Genomic DNA, 25828 nt, shown 5'->3' with positions numbered 1-25828 from the left:
ATACAATAATTTCATGGGTTTTTTACGTTTTTTTGAAGTGAAAACTTCTTTAGCGGCGTTGGGTATAAAATCTAAAACTCGCGTCAGGACTCAGGACACGTGGCCTGATCGAAAAAGCGTGACGATTTTTTTTAGCCCTTATATTCCATGCGTAAGACGGATACCATTCCAAAATATCAAACATGCTGAACGTTAATAGTTAATCAAGTTTTCACTTCTGCCGGCACTCCCGGAGTGCAACCCGACTTTTTTTTTAACTACATGAATTATTTGTAGAACCTTTATTAATGCAAACGAAGTACCTTAATACAGCAAACCTATGAGCAAACCAATAAGATTAGTTTTAAAACCTGTGTAGTGTGTAGGCACTAATCCAGACGGTAATCTCTCTCTATGAAGAATTACATGCAGACCTAATTAGCAGTTTTTGCGTAGGAGTAAAAAAATTAAAAAACTATTTAGTACCTAATATATGGTAAAAATAAACAACATCAATTCCTCGTGAATACATAATGTGTTCTGCAAGTCTAGATAAACACAGCTTTTTAACCAACGTTTCAAAAAGGGAGATTCTCCATTTGATTTTTTTGTAACTTCGCTAATTTTAACTGATTGACGTGATTCTACAAATTATTTTTGTCTATGAAACAGAATTGTTGTCATTTGGTCCCGTTTGTGAATCGGAAGTGGTAGGAAAGTATTATTATTCATAAGCTTCTTACTATAGCCCACTTATAATACTTATGAAATGAAACAAACACGAAAGCACACTGCGTTGTAATTGTAGTAATGAAGTATTGTACATTAATTGATTCCGTGATAAGGTATCGGTATCGTAAACATGCGATATAGCAGGTATTGTGTACTATATCGACGATGAAGTGTCAATATATGCTAACTACAAAAACTACATTTTTCAGTAGATAAAAAAAACGTTTTATTTCTTTTTCGTTACCGTTTTTAATTATTATTTTAGCTTACGTTCATTATCAAAGGATATTAGATATCATGGAATCATTTATGAAATGTAACTTCACAGCTTTTTAAAAAAAACATGCAGATATTAGATATTGCTTGTAATTGTATTTATACAGGAAGCCGTATTTTTTAGATACAATTTATTGCCAATATACTTAGAAGAAATTGTTCCAAAGATTACAACATTTTTTTATTTTAATATTAGGTTTTTGTATCAATACTATAGTAAAATATTGATTTAAAATCCTGCCACTACACGTGATTATGCTCGAAGATAGTGGTTTTAATATAAAACATTATTTCAATTTGTTCTACTTCATATGGACGAGATTTTCTTGCTGCTTTGGTTATAGTGGCATAATCACTTGGAACGTAAATTTCTTTGTTCGTAAGTTGGCGTTCAAGTCAAGAAATATAAGATACTACGTGAACACACGTCAGAGCACAACAGCGTCGAAGATTTACTCATCTTCACGGACGGGTCCAAGACTGAAAATGGCACGGGTGCTGGGGTCTTCTCTGAGGACCTAAAAATTAACATCTCGCACCCCTTGGGACCCCTTGGGAGTATTTCAGGCTGAATGCCTAGGACTTCTACTTGCAGCATTAGCCATAATCAAAAGGAATGTAAAAACTTTTCGATTCGGATCCTATCATATGCAAAGTATAGGATAGCAAAGCAGCACTCATGGCAATCAAAAGCCATGAAATCACTTCAGGGTTAATTCTAGTGTCACCTAGCCCTAACTAGGGGAGGTATGTGATCTGGGAAAGTCCCTAGTACTACAATGAATAAAAGGACACAGTAACTCATGAGGAAACGATGCTGCTGACATATTAGCCAGAAGGGCATCTGAAACACCGGTCATGGGACCTTTTCCAATTATACCGCTACCTGCAAGCTGGATCCGGCTGATGATTACCCAGCTCACTAGCACTGCACAAAAAGCAGAATGTTCAAGCAGATCTGACTGCAAGCACGCCAGAGAAGCCCTACCAAACATTGACTCTAGACTTCCGATTCTCAACCTACGCAGAGTGCAACTACGTGTAATAATAGGAACCCTCACAGGGTACGGCCCCTTCAACAAACATCTCTTTAATTTAGGGATCACAGACAGTCCGCTATGCAGAGCATGCATGGCGTCCGAGGAAACGGCAGCCCACGTCATCATGGAATGTACGGGGGTTGCGGAGTAGAGGGCAAGACACCTGGGGTCTCCCTGAAGCCTTCGGCAGCCCTCACAAGCTGCTTGGCTTCATGTGCTCGGGTGGTTTCAGTTTTAGCTGGTTTCCCCCACCTCCCTCTCTCACGCAAAATAGGCGCTTGACCTCGAGTTGCGGAGAAATGCCCGTATATTATTATAAGTTGGCGTTCAATGGTGCTATGAACTGAATCGCATTCCATTTGCGTGTGACTGGGTTCTAAAAACTTTTGAGTTATAGTAATATTATACTTTTTACTAAAATATAATAGTGCGTTCGACATAACTGCGTTGCGATTTTGGTAAGTGCATCCGTCAGAAAATATAATAATAGGCAGCTGTTGGCTAACACAATGCTTTTCCAGGTAATTAATTACAAACGAAACAAAAGTGCTAGGCGTCAGGTCAGCAGCTGTTTCGTCAAACCAGTAACATGTACAATGCTTAGTAATTTAATTGACTCTACAAACAATTTGTTGGTATCTTTACGCGCATAATGCGATGGTAGTTTTGGAAAAGCACCAAGAAACTCATCAAGAATGGCAATTTTTCGATGGTTTGTTGAGTTTGATGGAGAAGCACGTGTTAGAATACTTTCTTCTTGGTTTGAAAGCATGCCAAACTCTTAACCCAGGAATAAACTGTAAATGAGCCCAAGGAAAGCGTGCTTAAAAACATAGAGTGGACGCTTCAGGGTGTAGTTAGAATATATTGCCAGCAAAAATGACGCAATTTTTGTTATAAGGTATTGCTACACTTTAATATTTGCTCAAATTGACTGTTTACAGAGAAATGACCTTTATGGGCCTATGTATTACTCTATTTTAAGTACGAAAATGCTATAAAACGAAAATCGCTAAAATGTTAGTTAGGAGGTATTGATACTTCATCGTCGATATGTATGTTTATGCTACAAATAGTGGTACGTATATACCTACCTAGTAATCTATACTAATATTAGGTAGGTACTATAGGTATTAGGTACCTATAGCGTGGCCGTCCTAGGCAATCCTGGCGACGATCGGTGGCGGCGGAGGCTAGGGCGATTGGGTTGACGTGGCAGGAGGTGCGTAGCCCAAGACAGAACGCGATGGCGGCGCACTGTGGACGCCCTCTGCCCCACAGGCCCCACGGGGCCACAGGACATTAAGTCAAGTCAAGTCATAGGTACCTATTAAGTTCAGTTTGTTTGGGAGAACTTGCTAATCGGAGGAACTGCAGGTCCCACTTGAAAAGTTAATTCAGTGCTAGATAGCCTATTAATTATTGACGAAGTCATTCAATGAAGGCGCTAGTCATTCAATCAAATAGCAGTTTCAACCAGATGACGACGGCAGAGATGACGACTTTTTGTGGGACTTACATTTTTCGCTTATTTACTTGACACCACTTTACAAACTAACTTGAATCAGCTTAGTTAATCTTAATATTAAAAGTTAAATTACAACTTGTTAATTGATGTTGTTGTAAGGTATTGTTTTCAAATTTAAAGTAGGTAGGTACCTGCTCGTCGCTCGCCCAGCCCCCAGGTAGGTAGGTAATGTTAAAAACTTAGTTGAAAAAAGTGTATTTTAGCAAACTTAATCTCAATAGGCTAGTCGTGTTTGCGCGATTAAGAGTAACAAAAAACAAGTTTACGAAACACGAATTCGCCAAACGTATAAATCACACATTTGTAAAAAACGAGTTACGAAAATGGTCCAAATTGCAACGTTTGTATGAAATCATCAAATCGTACAATACGATTCAAATAAGAACGCAAAACATACCTCAAGTTTTTTGGAGAACTCCTCGGCGGCTTTCTCTTGTTCCTTTTTAAGTTCTTCATTCTTTTCCAGCAGCGCTTTACCCAACTCCGCTGCTAGAAGCAGGTCGGACTCCTTTTGCTGTAACTGCGTCCAGACGTCGTCCCCTTCGATTGTAGTATCCCGTGAACTCGACATCTCTTGCACGTAGTCCTCTAAATCCTTGTAAAAACTATCATCCGACACACTCAACGTATTAACCAATCTATTACCACTCTTGCTTCTACTTCTCGGTTTAACTATCCCTCTACCAACAAACTCTGTCTCCGTATCAATAAATTTCGGTGTACTACTTCTACGAAATTCACTAACTTCACCGGCCATTTAACTACACTAAATAGATACAAATAGCGATTTAACTCTGCACTATTTTGGTATAGTTATTCTTTTTGAACAGTTTCTCGAACGCCTTTTGAATTTTCACTGATTTTGGTAACTTTATTTGCTTGAACACACTTACAGGGATGTCGAAATCCTTTTTTAATGCCATTATAATGTGTTTTTACGTTCACTAGCGTATCATTTCCGTGTAGCACTGCACTTGATATGATCACGAAACGAGTAACATTACACGCGTCGGCGACGCAGTTACCGCGACGACGACTGCGACACAACAAAGCGATGCAAAACCTTCGAAGCGTCAAGCCTGAACGGCATAGATGAATCATGAAGTGGCGTAGACGTTTCAAAATGTACAAACTACTATGAAGACAAGTCATTGCCTTCAAAGTCTATTAATGACTAGTTAATATCATTTTAATGAATTGATATTGTTTGAAATTGAAACTTAATGACTCATTTTAAAGCACTCCTAATATTTTGAATGACGAATTAATAAATATTCGTGACTATCAATTAGGGTTGCCAACCGTACTATAATATATAGTATTGTACTATATTTCGGGTCTGCGTACTATATACTGTTGAAAACATATATAGTACGCAAAAATACTATATTTTCAACACCGACAAATGTTACAAACAAATCCTTCATTAAAAAAAATAAGAACGCGCCTTTTAATTATTGTTAAGATGGCTAAGTCATACAACCTATTGCTCATATACCAGTGGCGAGAAGAAAGAAACAGAAGTAGTGTATCTATTTATACTAATCTATACTATCTATATCTATACTAGTATAATATTATAAAGAGGAAAGGTTTGTAATTATGTAAGTATGTATGTATGTATGGTTTTCACGCATAAACTACTGGACCCATTTCAAAAATTCTTTCACCATTAGAAAGCTGCATCTTCACTGAGCAACATAGGCTTTATTGCATTTAAAAAAAAATTAGAGATCCTTACCAAAAATGCAATAATGTAACCCAAGGTGTAAAAAATTCCTTAATAAAAATTCTGTCATCGCATGCGCTGCGGAATCTATTGAAGATAGAACAAAACAATGTTCTACGGTATTATAGAATGGATCAATATCTACAAGAAAGTCCGCGATACCATATATGTCCATCTTCAGCAATCAGCAGTTATGTTACTACAACTTTTTTACGTTTTCAAAGTAAATAGAAGTGCCGACAGTAATCAAACCATGTTATCCATACACATTAATAAAAAAATGAGCTTTTGATTTATATTAATTAAAAAATTGAATGTGACAAAGCTTGACACTTTTATTTTAAACAAAAAGCTGTTACACAGTGCAAGAAGTGCAAAAAAATATAGTTTTTATAAAAAAAAATATATAATTGTCTATTTTTTTTTGTTTTTCCCATAAAATGCTATATTTTTTTTAAATGTACTATATTTTTTACACCTTATTTTGGAAAATACTATATTTTGATGATGAAGTGTTGGCAACCCTACTATCAATGGTCTTAATGATTATTTAGTAGATAACATTATTAATACTGTAACATGGTTATGTTACAGTACATATTAAGTTAGTGTAATTAATCCACAGCTGTTGTAATATTACAAACAATTGTAACAAAAAAATAATGACAATAATATTTTCATACAAAAGTAGTATGTAGTATTTAATACACTAATATGCACTTCTCGACTTAATATTAATTAAACAAAAAAAAATATATTCGACAAAATCTAAAACCTTTTAAATGCAACAACCCCGTAGGCATTAACCTACCTACCATTCCCAGGTACATCTGCGTAATCTTATCTTTGAAAAAAGAACACGTGTGCGAAAACGAGAAAGCGATATCGCACCGGTACGTCTGCAATAAGAGTAAAAAGGATAGCTATATAATCAAGGTGAACTGACGAGTGAGCGGCCAGCAGACTACGGAGTACGGGCAGTTGAAACTTGAAAGAATTGGCGTAACAAAATGCTTTTAATTATTTCTTTGGAGTAGGAAGTGATGATTGAGAATTTGAGATCATATCTCACATTCGCGAGTATAGATATCTGAAAAACGAGATATTATGTATCATTTTCAAACAAGTTTTATCGTTAGGTTTTATAAAGTCAGCCATGCATGATAGAGTCAGAAGTCAGAACTCAGTATTGCATGGTTGAAAGGACTTTTGTAGCTTTTAAGCTTACTCATACTGCTAATATTATACTGACGACACGAATTTATTATAAAAAACAGTTTTAAATATGTAGCTGTAATATTTTAGAAAAACCCTAAGGTCGAGTAAAAACTAGTCACTGTAAAAACCTACCGACCTAATGTAGGCTGTGGTGTACTGTGGACATGATTATTTTGCGACAAAGAGTATGAGTTCGATTCCTAATAATGTATGGTACCCACAGATCATAGAAAATGATGGTAGGTACCTACCTATAATAATATGAAGATTGTTTCTCTAGGGGCTGAATGTACTTGAGATAAAACTTAAATTGTATTGTATGAAATTTATGCACACATTTAATAATTTATGCATTAGATACAGCTGATAACTATATCAATTTAACAGTCTAGCCTCGTAACTTAGGAAGAAGTCATGCCTAGAGATTAAATCATCACAATAATGAAATCATTTACATTACCGTACGGGGACGGGCTAGTTACTAGTTCAAATTAAATAAGTATTCAATTCATTCAAATCAAATCAATCAGTATTTATGATTAATATGTAGGTACTTAATTAACAAACATAAAGACCCGATCATCAAGCCTAAAGTTCTATCTATCTGTGTGGATGAAGCATAAACAAAGTTTGTTGCTTAGCATCATTGATCTAACTACACAAGAGCCTCACAGAATAACCGGATTTTTTAAATTCTGAATAAAAAATAAAATAAAAAAACAAAGAAATATTTTAAATTTGGAATAGAACATCAAGTTGGTTAAAATGTCCGGACCAAGCGATGATATGGAGATGGAGAAAATGGCGGAAGACGAATTATCTAAACTACAAAGACAGGTATTTAGTAAAATATGTAATAAGATTTAAAACCACTAAAACAAACAATAAATCATGTCATGAGTGCTTACATGAATGCGTGATAATTACACATAAAACTCGGTTACTAGTTTTCTTAAAAAAAACAATAATGTTAATTACTGCGTGTTGAAGGACTACCTAATATGCATGTTTTCATAACATTGTGATGACAAATGAAGCTGAATACTTGAAAATTTCATCATTCTTTTGCCGGAGCATTTTCTAAGCTAATATCAATTAAAAAGTAATAATTTGATGGATTTTTGTTCGTTTGCTGCGATTTGACGATAAAACTACGGACTCTCGAATCTCGACATACCTAGCTTAATTATCTTTATCGGGAACTTTGCTATAATTTATTTTCTCGTAAGTAGGTATGTATTTTTTATTTTTCCTACAATATACATTAATTAGTTATGTATTTCTAGTTTAGGGTTATGGAGGTGGACCGTGCTAATGTGATGAGCAGTGTGAAGCCTACCCTTAGAGTGCAAAGGAACATTATACAGTCGCTGACCGCCGATCTAGATAAAATCATGATGCAGCTAAAGGTATTGTTGTCTAATTACTTATAAATTATATTAATAACTAGCTGTTCTCCCTGGCTACCCAGGCTACCCCATTTATAATTCGGTATTGCAAATGCAAAACAAAAACGAAAATCCTGAATAGATAGTTAGTCGCTATGAGTTAGAAGTTGTGTAACTAACACGACTTTTTTGAACGTATTACATTTTAGTTTTAATTGTTGAAAAATTGAAACAAAAAAGTTATGGCGGGAATCGAAATGTGAATATCACGTGAATATACTTCGAGAACTGAGATTCCCGCCATAATTCAAAATTCTTGTGATATCTGTGAACGCTCGTGTGAACGTCACTGTCATTAATCTATACGTCAGTGTCTTTGTCTATTTTCAAAATATTTTATTGTATTTGTTTACCTACAAAATAATAATGATTTAATTTTACTGATGATTCATTATATCTTAATTGTGCATGTTGTGCAATCGATGAAATTGAAGATACCAAGATATTCTAAAATGTTTCAAACTCAGTTTCCAGAAGCTGTGGACTTAATTTTTTTTATAAAATTTCACCCTCCGTAATCAGCAATATTGTGCAATAATTCTGCTGATGTTCAAAAATTTCGTTTCAATTATGCAATATAGGCCTTTATAAATATGTGTAATACAAAGGATAGCGCGCAGTAAGTAAGTAGTTAGCACAAACCACTTCAAAGTTGTAAATTATTAAAATACTCTCGATAATAAATAGTGTGGATATTGCCGGTTGTAATTCAGAAGTAATAATTCTAGTGTTACGATTTAACCGCGAAAACATTAACATTATTATGACAAAGGATAAATCATTGCAAGCTATACAAGATAATTTGTTGGACCGTAATAATGTGAATCACGAAGTTAATCAAGGATTCGACAGGGTTGACTTACAAACAGGCACTATTAATATTGAGGAGAGCCAAGATATAGAAAACTCTTTGTCATATGATGAGGATATTCAAACAGAAAAACACTGGGATGTGATAGATGGACAATTGAAAGAATTTGCTTGCCCTAAACTAAGCAAAAATACAACAAAAACAGACTTCAAAAACGAAAACAAAATTGTGCAATTTCCAGCAAATCTTGATACAATTAAATGTGCATATATAAAAGTACTAAATTCTGATAAATTCAAAGATAAACCGTTTTGGTGGTTTCATTGTAATAAAGAAAGACATGTTGCGAAACTGATAATTGAAGAACAATATACAAGATTGTTACTAAGAAAATATATCAACAGTGGAATGCTAAAAAATATAGACAAAGTAATTTATCATGGAAGTGAATCCCTAATTCTTCACGCAAACTTCAATTCACCCCACAAGGGATTTAATCATTGTGCAATAAAAGTATTTAAAACCAAGCTTCAAGAAACAATATCATCTGAACCATTTGTGAAACCAGATTGTAAATTCAAGGAAATATTTGTGAATAAGAATACTCGGCAAGTTGTTAGACGATGGGCAAAGACTGAATTCGACATGTTAGTTAAAATGCAAGAAATTGGAATCAATACACCTTCACCAATATGTTATAAATCACATTGTGTATTCATGTCCTTTATTGGTGATGAAAAACGAGCCCCTTCTCTAGCCGATTTAGTAGTGCCTACAGAAAAATGGCAGTACATATATTCTTGTGTTCTTGAAGCTATAGATAAGTTATATTTTGAAGGGGACTTGGTGCATGGAGATTTAAATGAAAATAATATATTATGGTGGGATGATAAATGTTGGATAATAGATTTCTCTCAAGCGCTGCCGAAGGATCATGAACTGGCACTGTATAATTTGAAACGAGATTGTAAAAGGATTGCGCGGGTAAGGAAATCACTACATAGTATAAAACAAAGTCGCTTTCTCTGTCCCTATGTATGCTTAAATCTTTAAAACTACGCAACGGATTTTGATGCGGTTTTTTTTAATAGATAGAGTGATTAAAGAAGAAGGTTTTAGTATATAATTTATTATGTTTTAGACAAAGCGGGCGAAGCCACGGGCGGAAAGCTAGTTATACTATAAATTATAATGTATTGGATAGAGTCATATAAGGTTTATTATATTTGTATATTTTATTAATGATCAACATTGATTTTTTTTGTTATCATCTGCGATCAGTCAATTGACTATGAGCAGATACTTTGGATCAGACAGATCGACATTGATGGTGGTAAAGTCTATACTAGTAAGATAAAGCTGAAGAGTTTGTTTGTTTGTTTGAATGCACTAATCTCAGGAACTACTGGTCCGATTTGAAAAATTCGGTGTTATAATATGTATAATAATAGATTGTATATCATGACGCTAAGACCAACAGGACTTAGATGTAATAACTAATGAATCAATATTTTAAAATATAAGAGAGTATAAACATTCTATATTAAATTTTTAATTCCATTCTTTTCTGTTAATTTTATAAAATAAATCATTATTTATTTTTCAGTTTTTCGAAAGAAAACTCGAGCACACAGTAAAAGGTCCTGAAAAATTATATAATACAATCTTATATTATCTTTAAAAGATTGTCAATCAAGGAAAAGTGTAAGTGGTGAGCAATTGTTGCATTTATTTATATTATTGAATTTATTTTAAAATACATATATTATTTATTTACTATTGGCTTTCTTATTTATAAACCTACCCACATGAATTGCGAAATTATATAAAAACCCTCTGCATAATGTCTGTCTTTGCATGAGAAAATTTCTCATTTGTAATATTAGTAGTATATTCCAATTTAGAATAATCAATATATTATGTAATATAATTAATGTGGTTGATTTAGTAACACCCTTGGTAACACCACTCATGAACAGATTTTAATGATTTTTGTTTTTGTTAAAAGAATATGTGAAAGTTACAAAAAAAAAAGTCTACCTAAGGAGTTATTTTTTTTATTTTCTGTACCGAATTGAAATAAAAAATAGTACCTATGCGTAATGCATTGATTTTTTTATTATTATCTACCTACATCTATGATCTTTTCATGCAAAACTCCCTATTCATGTTTTATAACATGGTTGGGTGAATAATTTTAATTTCTCAAGTGAGTTTAAATAAAACTATATTTAAGTTCTCATTATACCCTTTATTGAAAAAAAAAACATAATGACAGTTGACGAAAAGCACATCGAACGTTCTGGAAAACGCAAAAACGCGGGAAAAGCTGCTGTCACTTTTGAAGGATCACGAGATTCATTCGGCGGAGGTCAAGGAATATCGCGCGAATATCAATGAATTGGACTTCCTTTTGAAGCAAGTGCAGAAGGAAATTAAGAAGTTGAGGTCAAAAGGATCGGAGAAGGTAATATTTTCCTAAATTAGATGTATGCAAAATCATATATATTTTTTTGTCTTTTTATTCGTTCATTCTTTATTTTTCTTCTTTTATTTTATGTATAGGTACTTCAAACGTATGACACAGTAAACAATAAATTAGTACCAAAAGTTTGAAGTGTACAATTTTAATTTATGAGCTTCGTTCTTCATTTCCTTCATTATTTCATTTGTTCTTTCTTGTCCCAATATAAATCTTTGAAACTTCAGAAATATGACTCGGTAAACAATGTAACGATAGTTTGAATTATATAATATGTATCCAATCTATTAATTCATTCTTTCATTCGCCATAATCTTAATCTTTGTATACTTCAGGCATATGATACAGTAAACAATGAGACCATAGTAAGCCAATTGGAGAACCGTCTCAATACAGCCATGACGAAGTTCAATTCTGTTAACAGCGAAAACTATAGTATGCGCCTACACATTGACCGATTATTGTGCGATCGGTGAGTATTTTTAAATATTTCAAATTAGAAGTAAATGTTTTTAGGAGATTTCATTTATCATTTTTCGTCTCGTTCTTTCGTTCAAACATTTGTATGCTTATCTTTATTGTTCGGTAGAATATTTTGGAAATATTCGTAACAGTGATATAAATTAACAAAAAAGTAGGTATTTATTTTTATCGACTACTAGCCTTCCGCTCATGGCTTTGCACGTGTTGTCTAAACTTGAAAAATTAAATTATATACTAAAACTTTTCTGGAGAACCACACAATCCATTAGTTAAAAGGCAATGAACATCGGTCCAGTACTTTTTGAGTTTATCACCAACAAACAGATGTTTAATGTTAGTGATAAAAATATGAAGTTGGCAAAATTGTTGTCTATGGCCATAATGTGAACATTCCAAATGTAACTATTCCTTTATATAAACATTGAGATAATATTACTATGTATACAGGAGACACCACGAACAAAATCTGTGCGCCATTTTTTTGCTCTAACTAAGTTTAAAAAATTATTATCTAGTTAGGTACTTACCGATGAAAGTTATTCCTTTGCACTTTTCCGTATTATTTGTGCAATATCGTAACACACGAAGGTATATTTGATGCGTTTCACTTTAAAACAAATAAAAAATGAGCGTGCAGTTACGCCATATGGCGTATGTTGAGCGGAACATAAGTGATGTAGGCGGTGTCGTCTCCATATTATGTATATCTCAATGTATATAAATAACCTCGCAGTACATTCCAGGCAGTTCTTCAACACAGTCTGGAAGGGCCAAGTCCGTCGGCTTGTAGAGGGCAAAGCCCTAGTGCTCGAGCTGGTAGAAGGCACAATATCCACATATGAGCAGCGTGAAGAGTGGTGTGCTAAACTCGAAGCGTTGAAGGAAAAGGCAGCTGTGGACTATCGGAGGCACTGCTTGGTATAGAAAAAACTTAAATAAATTACATAAAAATGCATTCTTTTAAAGTTTAAATTTTGCGTTAGACAAGAGCGGTTCTGACTTGACCTGTAATAACTCTGTCTCGTATGTCAGTTTCTTCTCTAACATTAAATCATGACACTATAATCACAGACTAATAATAATATACTACGTATACAACTATAATGTTCTTCCGGAACTTCCGCAGACAAGATATATTTTGTAGAAAAAAAAATAAACCACTAGATCATCACGCTCATATTGTCCGATGAAAAAGTCTGCCTACGTATTTTTTTAACGAGCGATATAATTTTTGAGTTTAATCTTTAATATATATAAATTATAAATCTCGTGTCACAATGTTTGTCCCCAATTGACTCCTAAATCACTTAACCGATTATAATAAAATTCGCACACCATGTGCAGTTCGATCCAACTTGAGAGATAGGATAGGTTTTATCTCGGAAATCCCACGGGAAAGGGAACTATGCGAGGTTTTCTTTGAAAACGCGGGCGAAGCCGCGGGCGGAAAGCTATTATACTAGTATATTATCTGTGGTTACCAGGAAGTCCCTGAACTCCATCGTCAGCTCGAATACAGCGCGAAACTAGAGCAATTCCTCCGCAGCAAGGGCGCTCTGCGTCGTCCCGCGGGCGACCGGCGGGCGGCTGCCAAGCGGGCCAGGGATAGGGACCTGCGGAGGGCTGCCTACTGCGGGTACTGTAGCATACTGGACGGGCTGAAGGTATACACACACAAACATACAAACAGGCACATATACACCACTAGTTTTTAATCAGTACAAAAACTTTAAGGACATATTAGCGAATACATTATTATCATATGTATGATGTAAGAATTACATAATATCGATAAATAGCAAAGATATAACCATTTGTTTATTTAAGAAAGTCTCACTAAAATCATAGACACATTGCAGAGTTCATTGACTTATTCGTTGATAGTATTACCTAACCTTGGACAATAAAATGAAACAAGACATGTAGGTAGTTACTAACTTTATTTAGTTTAATTCCTAAATTCAAATCTCCCCTTCATAGGTACTTCATCCAGGCTTAGGACCGGCATAATTACATTTTTACAATAAATTAAATAGGTACGTAGGTATGTAATTACAAAACAAACAATATCAAAATAAAATAAGCTATTCTGTATTGAAAGAAAAAACGATTTTGGCGTATTTAAGAAGTTAGAATCAGCTCTATTTACAATACCTAATCTGTATTGAAAGAAAAAACGATTTTGGCGTATTTAAGAAGTTAGAATCAGCTGTTTTTACAATAAGTACCTACCTAATTTGTAATGAAAGAAAAAACGATTTTGACGTATTTAAGAAGTTAGAATCAGCTGGTATTTACAATAATCTTAACTAACCTTACAAGTATTTCAAATTTTCAATTGTCCTTCAAAATGTCCACCACCATTGTCAATACACAGACGTGAACGTTTTATTAAATTGTTTTTTAACGAGAGAAGTACGTTTTTTTTGTCTTTTCACTTCATCCAATATGCGCTGTTTTAATTGTTCGACACTAACCGGCTCACTTTTGTTCACTTAATTTCACTCCACAAAAAGAGGTCCAAGGGTGTAAGATCAGGTGAGCGAGGAGCCCAAGCTGCAGGCCCGCCTCGACCGATCCACTGACTTCCAAACTCCGCTGTGAGAAATTCATGAACCGCAGCGTTATTCGACATTCGTACTACGTCGAGGATCCTCTTCAAAATACGCTAGTACATTACACGAAAACATTTTGTGACAACGCCTGCTGGTAAGCATTTACCACAGTTCGTACATTTGGCGATCGAGCGTTCGGGACTCGGGTACTTCTTATCTGTACATACGTACTGCTGCACTCGCATTTTCTCCACTCAAAAAGAACGCACGAAGCATAATCCCGTGATGTGAATTGATATGACATCGTACCGGGAAGAACGTAAACAAACGCGACGAAAAAAAGCAAGTTTTCACTTCCGCTAACAATTTGGCACTGTTTGTCGAATGTCGCGTTGGCGCGGGGGGCCGTTGGGGTGCGACGCGGGCGCAGGCCGCAGAGGGAAAGGGGGTGGCGGGGTGAGGAATGGCGGAGCTTCGACGCGAGTTTGCCGGAATTTATCAATGGATCTGTGCGGCGGACCTACTCGAAATCGTACGCTAGAAAATTACAACACAATACCTAGTGTGGGTCATTGATTAAATTATAGGTTTAACAATTTTTACATATTTATGTGGACAATTTTGGGACATTTCTGTTTGCTAGTGTTTTTAATTATTTCTTACACAAGTATGATTGGTTAAAGATACTTAACACCCTGTAAAATTTTTTGTACTGATTAAAAACTAGTGGTGTATACAAGCACATACAAGGGCCATGCAACAAGAAAAGTTGGCTTTTTATCAGTCTCAGATCCAATCACATTCCCATAACTCAAAGCTACTTTGGAAAAATTTGAAAAAATACGTACTGCCCAATTTTCGCGACAGTACTGATATACCTGACCATTTACGGGATCCAGATGCAATAAATTCCCATTTTCTAAATATCCCAGCTCCAAATACGACTCATAAACCTACCTTAGATTACTTTAACAATCATAAATTCACAACGGGATATTTTTCTTTGAAACCTGTCGACGAGGAAACCGTGGGGAAGCTAATACTTGCGATAAAATTGAATGCGCAAGGCCACGATAAAATATCGAGAGAGATGATTTTGCTTACATTGCCAACCACATTAAAAGCCATGACTGCTATTCTAAATCGTTCACTTGAAACTTTAATTTTTCCATCTGCTTGGAAGATAGCTTTAGTCCGACCACTACCTAAAAACAATGAACCTTCAGAATTTAAAGACCTAAGGCCAATTAGTTTGCTTCCATATTTTTCAAAATTATTGGAAAGAATCGTGTACAATCAAATAGTTATTTATTGTGAAGAGAATAATATCTTGCCGAAGTACCAATCAGGTTTCCGGAAGAGCCATAGCACCTGCTCGGCCCTGCTGAATGTCGTAGACGATCTCTTATCTAATGAAGATATGGGCAGCGCGTCTTTGCTCGCACTGTTGGACTTTTCTAGAGCTTTTGACTCGATCAATTTTGAACTCATGATCAGTAAGCTTCGCTTTTATGGATTTGATGACGGCGCTTGCAAATGGTTTGATAGTTACTTGCGAGACCGTGTACAGAGGGTAATTCTGAACAACAACGATGGCTCTTCTAACGTCTCTTCGGAGCTCTTGCTGACACGTGGTGTTCCCCAGGGCTCGATATTGGGCCCTCTTTTGTTCATAATTTATTCAGCAGACATTACGCGGTGCCTTATCAACTCCAACTACCATCTATATGCGGACGACCTGCAAATATACTCTCGAATAAAATACGATAACGTCGCGGCGACTTTGTCTGGTTTCACAGCGGATTTGAGTCGTATTGCAACCTGGGCATCTAACAACTCTCTGCTATTAAACCCCGTCAAGTCCAAATATATGATTATCGGGACAAAGGGGCAGGTTCATAAAGCAAAAAATCTGAATTTGTCAATATCCATTGATGGCTTCCCGATTCAAGAAGTGGAAGAGGCTCGTAATTTGGGAGTGATCTTTGACAGTAATCTCAAATTCGAAAGCCATATTCTTGAGATTGTTAAAGGGTGCTTCTATCGTCTAAAAGTAATGTATAAGTTGCGTCCCTTTATTAATACGGATCTCCGAATTGTGTTGTGCGAGTCCCTTGTCCTTTCTAGACTCAATTACTGCATTAACGTATTCGGGTCTTGTCTACTGGAACGGTCACGGAGGCTTTTGCAAAGAGTTCAGAACGCCTGTGCCAGATTCTGCTTTAATATTCCTGCCAGGTCCCACATAACACCTTTTCTTAACTCTTCAAAGATGCTTAACATGAGGAATAGACACAAGCTCTTCATGGCATGCTTCCTGTTTGATCTTGTGAAAACTAAACGCCCTTTGTATCTATTTGAGAAGCTTGTCTGGCGTAAGGACACAAGTCGGAATCCTTTAAGATCTAATGTTGATGTACTCTCAGTACCGAAGCATCATAGCATGGCTTTTCGTGGTTGCTTTAAATACTGTGCCACAAAATGCTGGAATAATATACCGCCGCCTCTGCGTCAACTTCGATCCAAAATCACTTTTAAACAAAAGTTAAAGCATTTACTTCTGGCAGAACAGTAGTTACTGCATAGTATTTAAAGCACCAATCAACCAATCAACACCGCATCTCTTATTATCATTTAAATTCATATTCATATTTATTTATTTATTAATATCTATTATTTGTATTAGTTATCTATTTATTATTTATATTATTTTTCTGTAGCAAATCAGTGGAAAGTCGAAAGCACACCCTCCATTCGGTCTTGACAGAATACCAGCGCTGTAGTCGCAGCTTGCTGCGATTATGGCAGAAAGCTGAGTCAAGACCCTTTTCTGGATATGCAGTGCACACACAGTACCAGATTCTCAACAAACATGGCGTCTAATTTATGTCTAATTTTATTATGTATCGTACTTTCTTTTTTCTTCTATTTTGTGTTTTCTTCTTGTGTGTGTGTACCTTTATCTAGAAATAAATGTCTTTTCTTTCTTCTTTCTTTCTTTCCATGCAAACAAACGCACACATTTACCAAAACATGCATACGAACACACGCACGCACACACGCAATATGCTTACGTAAGCAGTGCGTTTGTGCTTACTAAGCACAAACTCATTTCATGTACCTACACGTTCAAAATTTACGCACGCACGCATGCAATGATGTATGCACTCATGCACGCACACATACGAGCACTTACGCACATCACTAGTTTACACTACACACTTATACATACCGACATATGCTCTCGTGCACGCACATATACAAAGGAAATCAATTAATTTTAAAATTATAAACACATGAATACGTGACTTATGAACATGAATAACTACGTACGCCTACAAATAAATGCACACGCACAAATACACATTCTCACTTACACTACATACGTGAGTATTTACGTGTTTGCGTACGTGATCGACTATCGCTACTATACTTACTTCTAAAAATAACATAATATAACATAATGTATCAGAAGTACATACAGCTAAAAGAAACTTACACAAACAATTAAATAATGAAATTATTAGTATTAGAACTTGTATCACAATCTAGCCGAGATATTTTCATATTTTAACACTTAAAAAAATGCATTTCAGGAATACATGCAGGAAGATGACGTCGATAAACTTATTTTAGAGTTCACGCGACGTGAGGAAGAGAATTACGCGCTATTCAACTACATAAACGAAGTTAACACTGAACTAAAGAACTTGAGCGATAATGTCAAATCGCTTAGAGCAAATATTGGTACGAATTTCTTACCTTAGAACCATTCATAATAATGTTTTTTTTTTATAATGTAGAATCCAATTTATTTCAAATATCCGGCGCATAGAAATTTTTTTATACATAAAAGTATTTCGTTAACGCTTTCAGTTCCTAAAATGATCATTATTGGAATTCAAATTAGGAAATATCAACTTTCATGTTACTAAAGTTATAACTTAACTTATTCTATAGAGGAGGAACACACGAAACACCAAGCCAAATTGCACAAACAGCAAGTCAGCATCGATTCCCTTCGGAACACACTCGCTGAGAAACAAAAGACTCGACAGGAAATGCGGGACTCGTGTGAAAAGACTCGCTCCGTACTTGATACGTTGTTGCAGCAAGTTCACTCACTTGCCAGGTTAGTGTTACACTAACAAATAGTCGCATAACACTTTGTCAAGTTACCTGTAGACACTTAGTCAAGTTACCTGTAGACAGTTAGCCAAGTTACCTGTAGACACTTAGTCAAATAAAATATAAATAACACACTCGCTGAGAAGAAGATGACTAAAAGACATCAGAACTGTCTTAGTATTAAAAAGCTTGATTTGAAAGTTTAAGGTGATTGCAACGATCTGTTCCCAGCCAATATCCCGCTAGATGGCGCTGAATTCTACATTTCTAGTTTATTTGAGTTTTTGCGTAATTGGAATAGTCATCAAACCTAGGAATAGTCATGGCGGTTACTGAATATTATATTTTATTGAAATATGTTATATCATTGCCTTAAAATCCACCCAATTCGGTAAAATTATGCGTTTTAACATCTGTCATTGCATACAGGGTCGTTTACACACACAGACGTATACAAAAATGATAAAGATTTAACTCTAGATGGCGTGAATGTAAAGCGCGTCACACACGGTGAAGATACTACCTATAATATTTTATCTAATCTAGTAATATTTTATATTACAGTATCTTAAGGTATCCGGTATCAGCGTTCTGACCATCATTTTTCTTTTTTCGCTGTAGAACCGCCATCCTGTTACAAATGACCCACAAAGGAGAATGACCACGGGTGGTATCGGTAAAATTTTAGTTGTGCCACGTATTCGTTATATTGTTAATTCCTATTTGTATTTATAATGATCATATGTATCAATATTAAGTCTTAATTAAACCGGATAAATTGAAATAATAGTAAAAGTAAAAGTTTTTCTTTTGAAACATGTATGACTACGTATGGAATCGGTAAAATACTAGTTGTGTCACGTGTTCGTGATATTGTTAATTCCTATTTGTATTTATAATGATCATATTTATCACTATTAAGTTGTAATTATACCGAATAAATAGAAATAAAAGTAAAAGTTTTGTTTTGACACATACCTATATCTATCTCTCTTGCAAACGTCATATGTCATAGTTTCTATTTGAAATGTCAAATGAATGTGTTCGACGCATTGTTCGATGTTATTTTGAAATAATGTTTAAATTACGATTTACTTTTCACATTTGTCTTGTAAATTAAAATATTACCTATGTAATAAATGAAAAACTTAACGTTCATCGTTAGTTTAAACTCGATTAAGTAGTTTTTTGAAGTGTTGAATAAAACTATTGTTTTATTTTTATTGTCGCGAACTGCGGCTTATTTACATAAAAACTTTAATCATATCTAAAAGTACTAACATCAAGCTTTAAATTGAGCTATATTTCATCTTGACACAATAAGTTTGATTGCGATACCAAGTGCCATAGTCACTTGGGCAATCTCCTGTGGTTTTCATTTTTCTGTATGGGTAGACAAAACTTCAAAACGCCACCTGCTACGGTTTATATTATTATGAACGATTAGCTTTCCGCCCGCATTTTCAAAAAAAAACCCGTATAGTTCCCGTTCCCGTGGGGTTTCCGGGATAAAACCTATTCAATGTGTCCAAGTTAAGTTCTATATGTGTGCTAAATTTCATTGTAATCGGTTCAGTAGTATTTGCGTGAAACACACACATACACATCCTCACAAACTTTCGCATTAGTAGGAAGTAGGATTGTTATAAAAATAAAAGTTATATTTGTTGGCGTAAACTATTTTATTGTAATTTTGGGAAATAAATAATGTCAAAATTGATTACCTACAATAAAACGCAGTTTTATTTTATTACCTACATTACACTATTGTTTTTTTTTTATCAAAACATGTATTTGAAGTAGCAAATATGATATTATGCTGATCCAAGCATTTTCACTCAAAACTAATATCACTAATGATTTGTAAAAGTAAATTATTTCAAAATACATTTCATAACAAGTAAGAATAATTATTCATACAACAACAAATCAAAAACACTATTTACTATGGAAAAAAAACCAGGAAGGTGAAAAACATATTTACGATTTCGATGCACTCGACTTTTAGTAAAATAATAGGTAAAAATATTATTATGGTTTTGATCACAGACATATCTGTGGTTTTGATTTTAGCTACTAGTATCAGAAAGCTGCGTGTTCAATGCACGTCGGGGTCCCACAACTGTGGAGGAAGGAAGGTAGAATACCTCCATCGAATAAGTGAAGTTTCTCGACATACTCGATTTGCCGGCCGGCCTCAATGAAGATTGTCCGAAAGTTGTATATCGACGATTAAGAATCAATAGTGTCTATCTCAATAAAGTTAACTTTACAGGAGATAAAAAAAACATTTCTCGGCTTTGAATAGAAAGATACTTGAAATGTTTATACATGTAAAAATAGAAAAAATAGGCTGAAATGCGATATATATGCTAGCATTAGGTTAAGATTGGCCAATTTACAATTAACGTGAGTTAGGTGGTATTGGTTTTATTAGTGTAAATATTTTTTAAATAAGTAGTAGTTAGCCGTTTTTGAAATAAAACAACACAATGAAAAAATCATATTTTTTAATAATGATCACAATGGAAGATGAAATATTATACTATAACTTTAAAATAACTGAAAATGACTTCTAAATAACTAAAAAATACTTTAAAATAACTGAAAAAGACTTCTAAATAACTAAAAAATACTTTAAATTTTTAGTAAAAACAGAAACATACAACAAATACACTGACACACACACACGTACTACAAATGGGGCAGTGTATCATAAAAATTATGACATTCATTTGGTAGAACTTGTTTGAGCTCTTGGAGGTGCTGGTACTTCGAGGCAGTTATGGGAATCATATTTTCATTTAAGGTCGAATAAGACACGTCGGGGTTATATCTTTTTGGCCTTTGTGGCAAGGCAAACCAATCCTGGTCGAAATGTAGTTTTACTTGAATAGTGTCTTCTTGGTTGTAAAGAATAGCTCTTAAGTCTGTTACAGTAGGGTCACCAGCTTTGCGTCCTGGCCTTATAGTTTTGTAAAGCCAAGTAGATGTATCGGCATAATTTTTCACAAAACTATGGTCAATCTGAATTACTTCGTAAGGATTTGACGCCCTTGCTTCTTTAGTTACCGAAACATAATCACATGGCAAATGAATTACACGATTTGAGAGCTTCCGTTCAATCGCACTGTGAACCGAATCACACTCCATTTGAGTGTGACCACGTTCGAGGAACTTTTGGGTGATGGTGATTTTGTGCTTTATACTTAAGTTCAAAAGCGCATTTGCCATTATAACGTTCCGATTTTGGTAAGTACAACCATCGGAATAAATAATTATTGGCAATTTCTTCGGTAGACAATGGCGCTCTAAGTAGTCTATCACAAATGACGCGAATGTACTCGCAGTAAGGTCTGCCGCCGTTTCTGTGAACCAGTAACATGTGCAATGGCGTGAAATCAAATCAAAGAGTGTAAAATTATGGCATGTCAATTTCGTTTTAAAGTATAAAGCGCTAGCCGTGGAGTAAGGGCAAACTTTAACCGATTCTAGGTCCATCGTTAATAAAATGCAATGTCCCATTGCTGCATCCTCTTTATCCTTTGCCTTTTCTTCCCTGGCTCTATTTTTTTTTATAAGATGCTCTTGATAAATATGCTCATCGATATTACCTTCATTATGGCCAAGACAAATATCACACATATCTTTTTTCAAAGTATATATTGATAAATTATTTTGTTTAAAACTTCTATCAAATGTGTATCTAGATACAGCAGGTATATTTATGTCATTGCAATGTTGTTTATAGGCGTTAAATACATCAGATATAGTACGATATACAGGCTCCAAGTATAGTTTTCTAGTATCCTTACGAGCATAATGTGATGGCATTTTTGGGATACTTTTAAAATAGTCATTTAAGGCTACCATCTTTGCATTTTGTCTATTTACCTGGCTATTCTCCTGATTTGCTGTGTCCTCATTGAAACTAGCGTCTTTTACCCACAGCTGAACAGTGGTAGGCTTCAGTGACAGAGTATTCAAGAACATTTGCTTACAAACTTGAATTTTACCTTCATTCCCTGGTTTAGGCAAAAAATAACTTAATGTGCCCTCTCGACGAGAAGGTTCTTCACCTTTCGTTTTCTGAGTAGTCCTAGTACGGTTTACAAGTCCTCTGACATACATTTTTCTTTCGCCCCAATTAAGATGTTTCCAGAAGTAACTATGAATGGATTTGCGTGTGTCTTCTTCAAAATTATTACAACCTCTGAATTTGCTTCTTCTGCAAAAGTCCGAAGTGCATGCATCACCCATTTGCTTAGCTGGTCGTATCTGGTCTTGCCGCATTTTCTCGTTTCGAGGCTTTGAATACCCTAAATATTCTTCGCCGCGCATTCTTTTTCTTTGTGCTGCAAGTTTTTTCCATTCATCTTTTTTCGCTATATTACGACGTTTTCGGCCTTCATTAACTTTTCCGTAATCATCTTCACTTGTTTCACAGTCTGTTGTACTTTCATTTATATTTTGCACCTGTGGTTCTTCATTAACTTGTGGGTAATCATTAAAATAAAAGTCAAATGCAATTGAAGGGCTTACACAGGAATAGTCTAATATTATAGCTTCCGGAGGCGCAGATAGTGCTCTTTTGGTAGACTGTTTCTGGTCATCTTGAGTTAAATCACTTAATGATAAAGATTTCGGATTTTTTAAACAGATTCTGAAAATATTTTGTTTTTCCAGAAGAATACGCTCATGCTTATCTATAACAATTGGTTTCATAGGTGGGTCGATTTTATTATGTGTTAGTGCAGAGGATTCAGGTTTTATGTTTTTTTTTGTATTATCTGTAAAATAAACAGGTTCATCAGTTTAAAGTATATCAATTCATTAAATGAAATCTCCTACGAACATACATACTTGCATATGAACGTTGCAAATAAAATAAAAGCTTGTGTGATAATAAAAAGCAACTCACCGTCAAGTCCAACATTATTAGGTTCATGTTCAGCCTTCAGTAGACTCAAGATCATGTTTGATCTAAATCCCTTAAACCGATTAGCCATTTTACTGGAATAAAAATGATATAATCACAATTACAAATATGATTCTTCGAAATAAATTCTGGAAATAATATCTATCTCAACATTAGTTGTTTGTTTATCAACAATTGCACTTAAAACATAGATACATATTGAATAATTTTCGGCTAAATATGTAATCAAACACAAAACTTTCTTCTCAAACAAAAATTGTATCAATACTAATATTATAGTTGCAAAATTACTTACCTACTAAACTTGTCGAAACTCGCACAGAAACAACTGACCACAGAACATCTAGCGAACAACTGAAACTACTCCTTTGCTACTTTTGAATACAATAAACTGTCTCTTTCTAATCTATCACTGTCGCATCCTCGAACCGCACGCACTGCCGGGCCCTGCCACTTGCCAATTTGTCAGTCTCACGCTAGATGCGGCGAGGTACAGCCGCAATGGATAAGAGATAAACAGTATTGGCAGAATAATACACGTGCTCTTAACTTAGATGGAATTTCTATAGCGAATAACTACAACAATTTTGTGAATTTTGAGATATGTGCATGAGTAGGCCAAGCCAAATTAAACTTTAAATCTACCTACATTAAAAAGTGAAAAACGTAAAAAATTGAGATAGACACTATTGGTTCTTAACCGTCGATATGTGCTCTGTAACGAAAAAATTTCGCTAGCGCGATTCAGAGTGAGGTGTCGTACAATATACCTAATGAAGTTTTTCATCTTTTTATTTTACTGCAAATACAAAATAAAAATTAAACAATGGTAATGTAAATTCTAAACAAACTACTACCAAAATACAATTAGAACAAAAATCATTTGACTTGTTTATTTCACCCAGAGGCCAGCTAGGCGGCTCGTGACAAAATTGTATAGGTGTTCACTTGAAATAAAACAACGAAAATACAATAGCGTTCGGGATGATTTATTACAAAAAAATGAGCACCACATTTTATAAATGTCTATAACACTAAAAATTACAAAGTACAGGCTATTTCAAAACGAATTCAATGACTAGGTATCAATAATTAGTAAATCACCGAATTTGCATTCGCGAGCGTAGGTATCCATAGTGTTTGTCACTGACGGTGTTTGTTGTGTAAACATGTAGATATGTATTTGAGTAGTTAGTAGCATATTATATTCTGAATTTCTGATCCATGCCTATTCACTCAAAACTAATAACACTAATGATTTGTAACAGTAAATTATTTCAATAGGTAGGTATTTGAACATTTCCCAACAAGACGTAAGAATAATTATTCGTAGGTATACAAGATACAATAACAAATCTAATACACTATTTATTATTTTATTATTTACTAGCGGTCCGCCCCGGCTTCGCCCGTGGTACATGTTTACGTTTTCTCTCCATAAGAAGTAATAGCTAGAGAGCTAGCGCAAAGCTACCTGTATGTATTTGACCAGACCTGGATTTTTGTGTGTTGATTCCCCTATACCTACTATACATGAGATGAGGAGTCACTAAGCCCAGAGTGGTGGACGGGGCGCGCGCTTAGGTAAGACAGGTGGAAATTTTTGGCGAACTTTGAAACCATTTGACCACGTCTGCCATTTTGATATTTGAAAATAGATTATTATTACTATCGGAAAATAACAATGGCAGACCATTATCACGCGGATAACATTCTGGCAGACACTTATGAAAGTGCTGAAAAAAATACAATTTTGAAAGTATTTGACCAGATCTGCCATTCATATATTTTATTTATTAGGGTCTTAAAAACTTATTTTCGAAACGGCAGACATTTTCATTGCGTACAGACTTCAGCAGACAACAAAACTTTACAGACTTCAGCAGTCAACAAGACTTAGCTTCTACATGGTCAGATGTATATATGTATTACGTTCCCTGACCTTACATCAATGATTTACTTTATTAATGTTTTTATGGTCATTTACATTTAATTTTGAAAACTATGGAATAAAATTTATAAATTTGATGATACAAAACTAAATATACATTTGTAAAGAATCTCAAATATAAAGTTGTGTTGCAAATAACAAATCATCATTTAAATATTTAGTTTATTTCTTTATTTAAGAAACAATTAACAATTACAAAACAACATAAAAAAACACGCATGCATTTATTGAAATGTTCATTCATCATCACTATCGTATGGCGTTGTGTGACTCGTCTTCATAATCCATTGAATCGGATTCTGTAAAAGTAAAACGTAAATTATATAATAAAAGAAATGAGTCATTATAAACTTACCTAGTAAGGCAATGCCTTTGATGTCGCACGATGCCGCCGCGCCGCCAGTGTAGGTACTTCTGCTGCTACATGAAAATATGCTAGGGTTGCAATAAATGGGAAATAAAACAATTGTGATTATTACTATTATGATGTAATCATTTATTCATATTATGTACATTCAAAACAATTGCT

The 25828-nt window shown here is 34.6% G+C and overlaps 3 protein-coding genes across 3 annotated transcripts in view; 1 reads left to right on the top strand and 2 right to left on the bottom strand.

Annotated features, from left to right (window-relative positions):
* The window catches only part of LOC149899357 (bicaudal D-related protein homolog), a 99797-nt gene extending 95200 nt beyond the window's left edge, over positions 1-4597 (bottom strand). Inside the window, exon 1 of the mRNA XM_090114786.1 lies at positions 3953-4597. Within this exon, the coding sequence (XP_089970912.1) occupies positions 3953-4312 (360 nt within the window). The 5' untranslated portion in view covers positions 4313-4597. The remainder of the gene's footprint in view (positions 1-3952) is intronic.
* A 2670-nt stretch (positions 4598-7267) lies between these two features.
* The window catches only part of LOC149899355 (coiled-coil domain-containing protein 63-like), a 41677-nt gene continuing 23116 nt past the window's right edge, over positions 7268-25828 (top strand). Inside the window, exons 1-8 of the mRNA XM_090114501.1 lie at positions 7268-7339; positions 7789-7911; positions 11040-11228; positions 11579-11715; positions 12470-12644; positions 13211-13390; positions 17878-18028; positions 18242-18413. Coding sequence (XP_089970627.1) covers positions 7268-7339; positions 7789-7911; positions 11040-11228; positions 11579-11715; positions 12470-12644; positions 13211-13390; positions 17878-18028; positions 18242-18413 — 1199 coding nt within the window. The remainder of the gene's footprint in view (positions 7340-7788; positions 7912-11039; positions 11229-11578; positions 11716-12469; positions 12645-13210; positions 13391-17877; positions 18029-18241; positions 18414-25828) is intronic.
* Positions 20636-24043, bottom strand: LOC149899356 (uncharacterized). The gene is made up of 3 exons (XM_090114401.1): positions 23644-24043; positions 23331-23422; positions 20636-23199 (listed from the first exon to the last, which is right to left on the bottom strand). Exons 2-3 carry the CDS (start codon positions 23416-23418, stop codon positions 21104-21106), a joined length of 2184 nt encoding a protein of 727 aa, XP_089970527.1. The 5' UTR covers positions 23419-23422; positions 23644-24043; the 3' UTR covers positions 20636-21103.

Source organism: Colias eurytheme, chromosome 21 (assembly GCF_061535395.1).
Source record: "Colias eurytheme isolate Ceu_HAF_F1 chromosome 21, ilColEury1 Martin Lab GWU primary, whole genome shotgun sequence".
Taxonomy (NCBI): domain Eukaryota; kingdom Metazoa; phylum Arthropoda; class Insecta; order Lepidoptera; family Pieridae; genus Colias; species Colias eurytheme.
The sequence above is the reverse complement of the archived record's forward strand: the minus strand, read 5'-3'. Positions and strand labels throughout refer to the sequence as shown.

Coding starts and splice junctions, on each gene's coding strand:
- LOC149899356 (XM_090114401.1), bottom strand. CDS start 23,418: ATGGCTAATCGGTTTAAGGGATTTAGATCAAACATGATCTTGAGTCTA. Junction 23,200..23,330: donor TAATAATGTTGGACTTGACG/GTGAGTTGCTTT, acceptor TTTATTTTACAG/ATAATACAAAAAAAAACATA.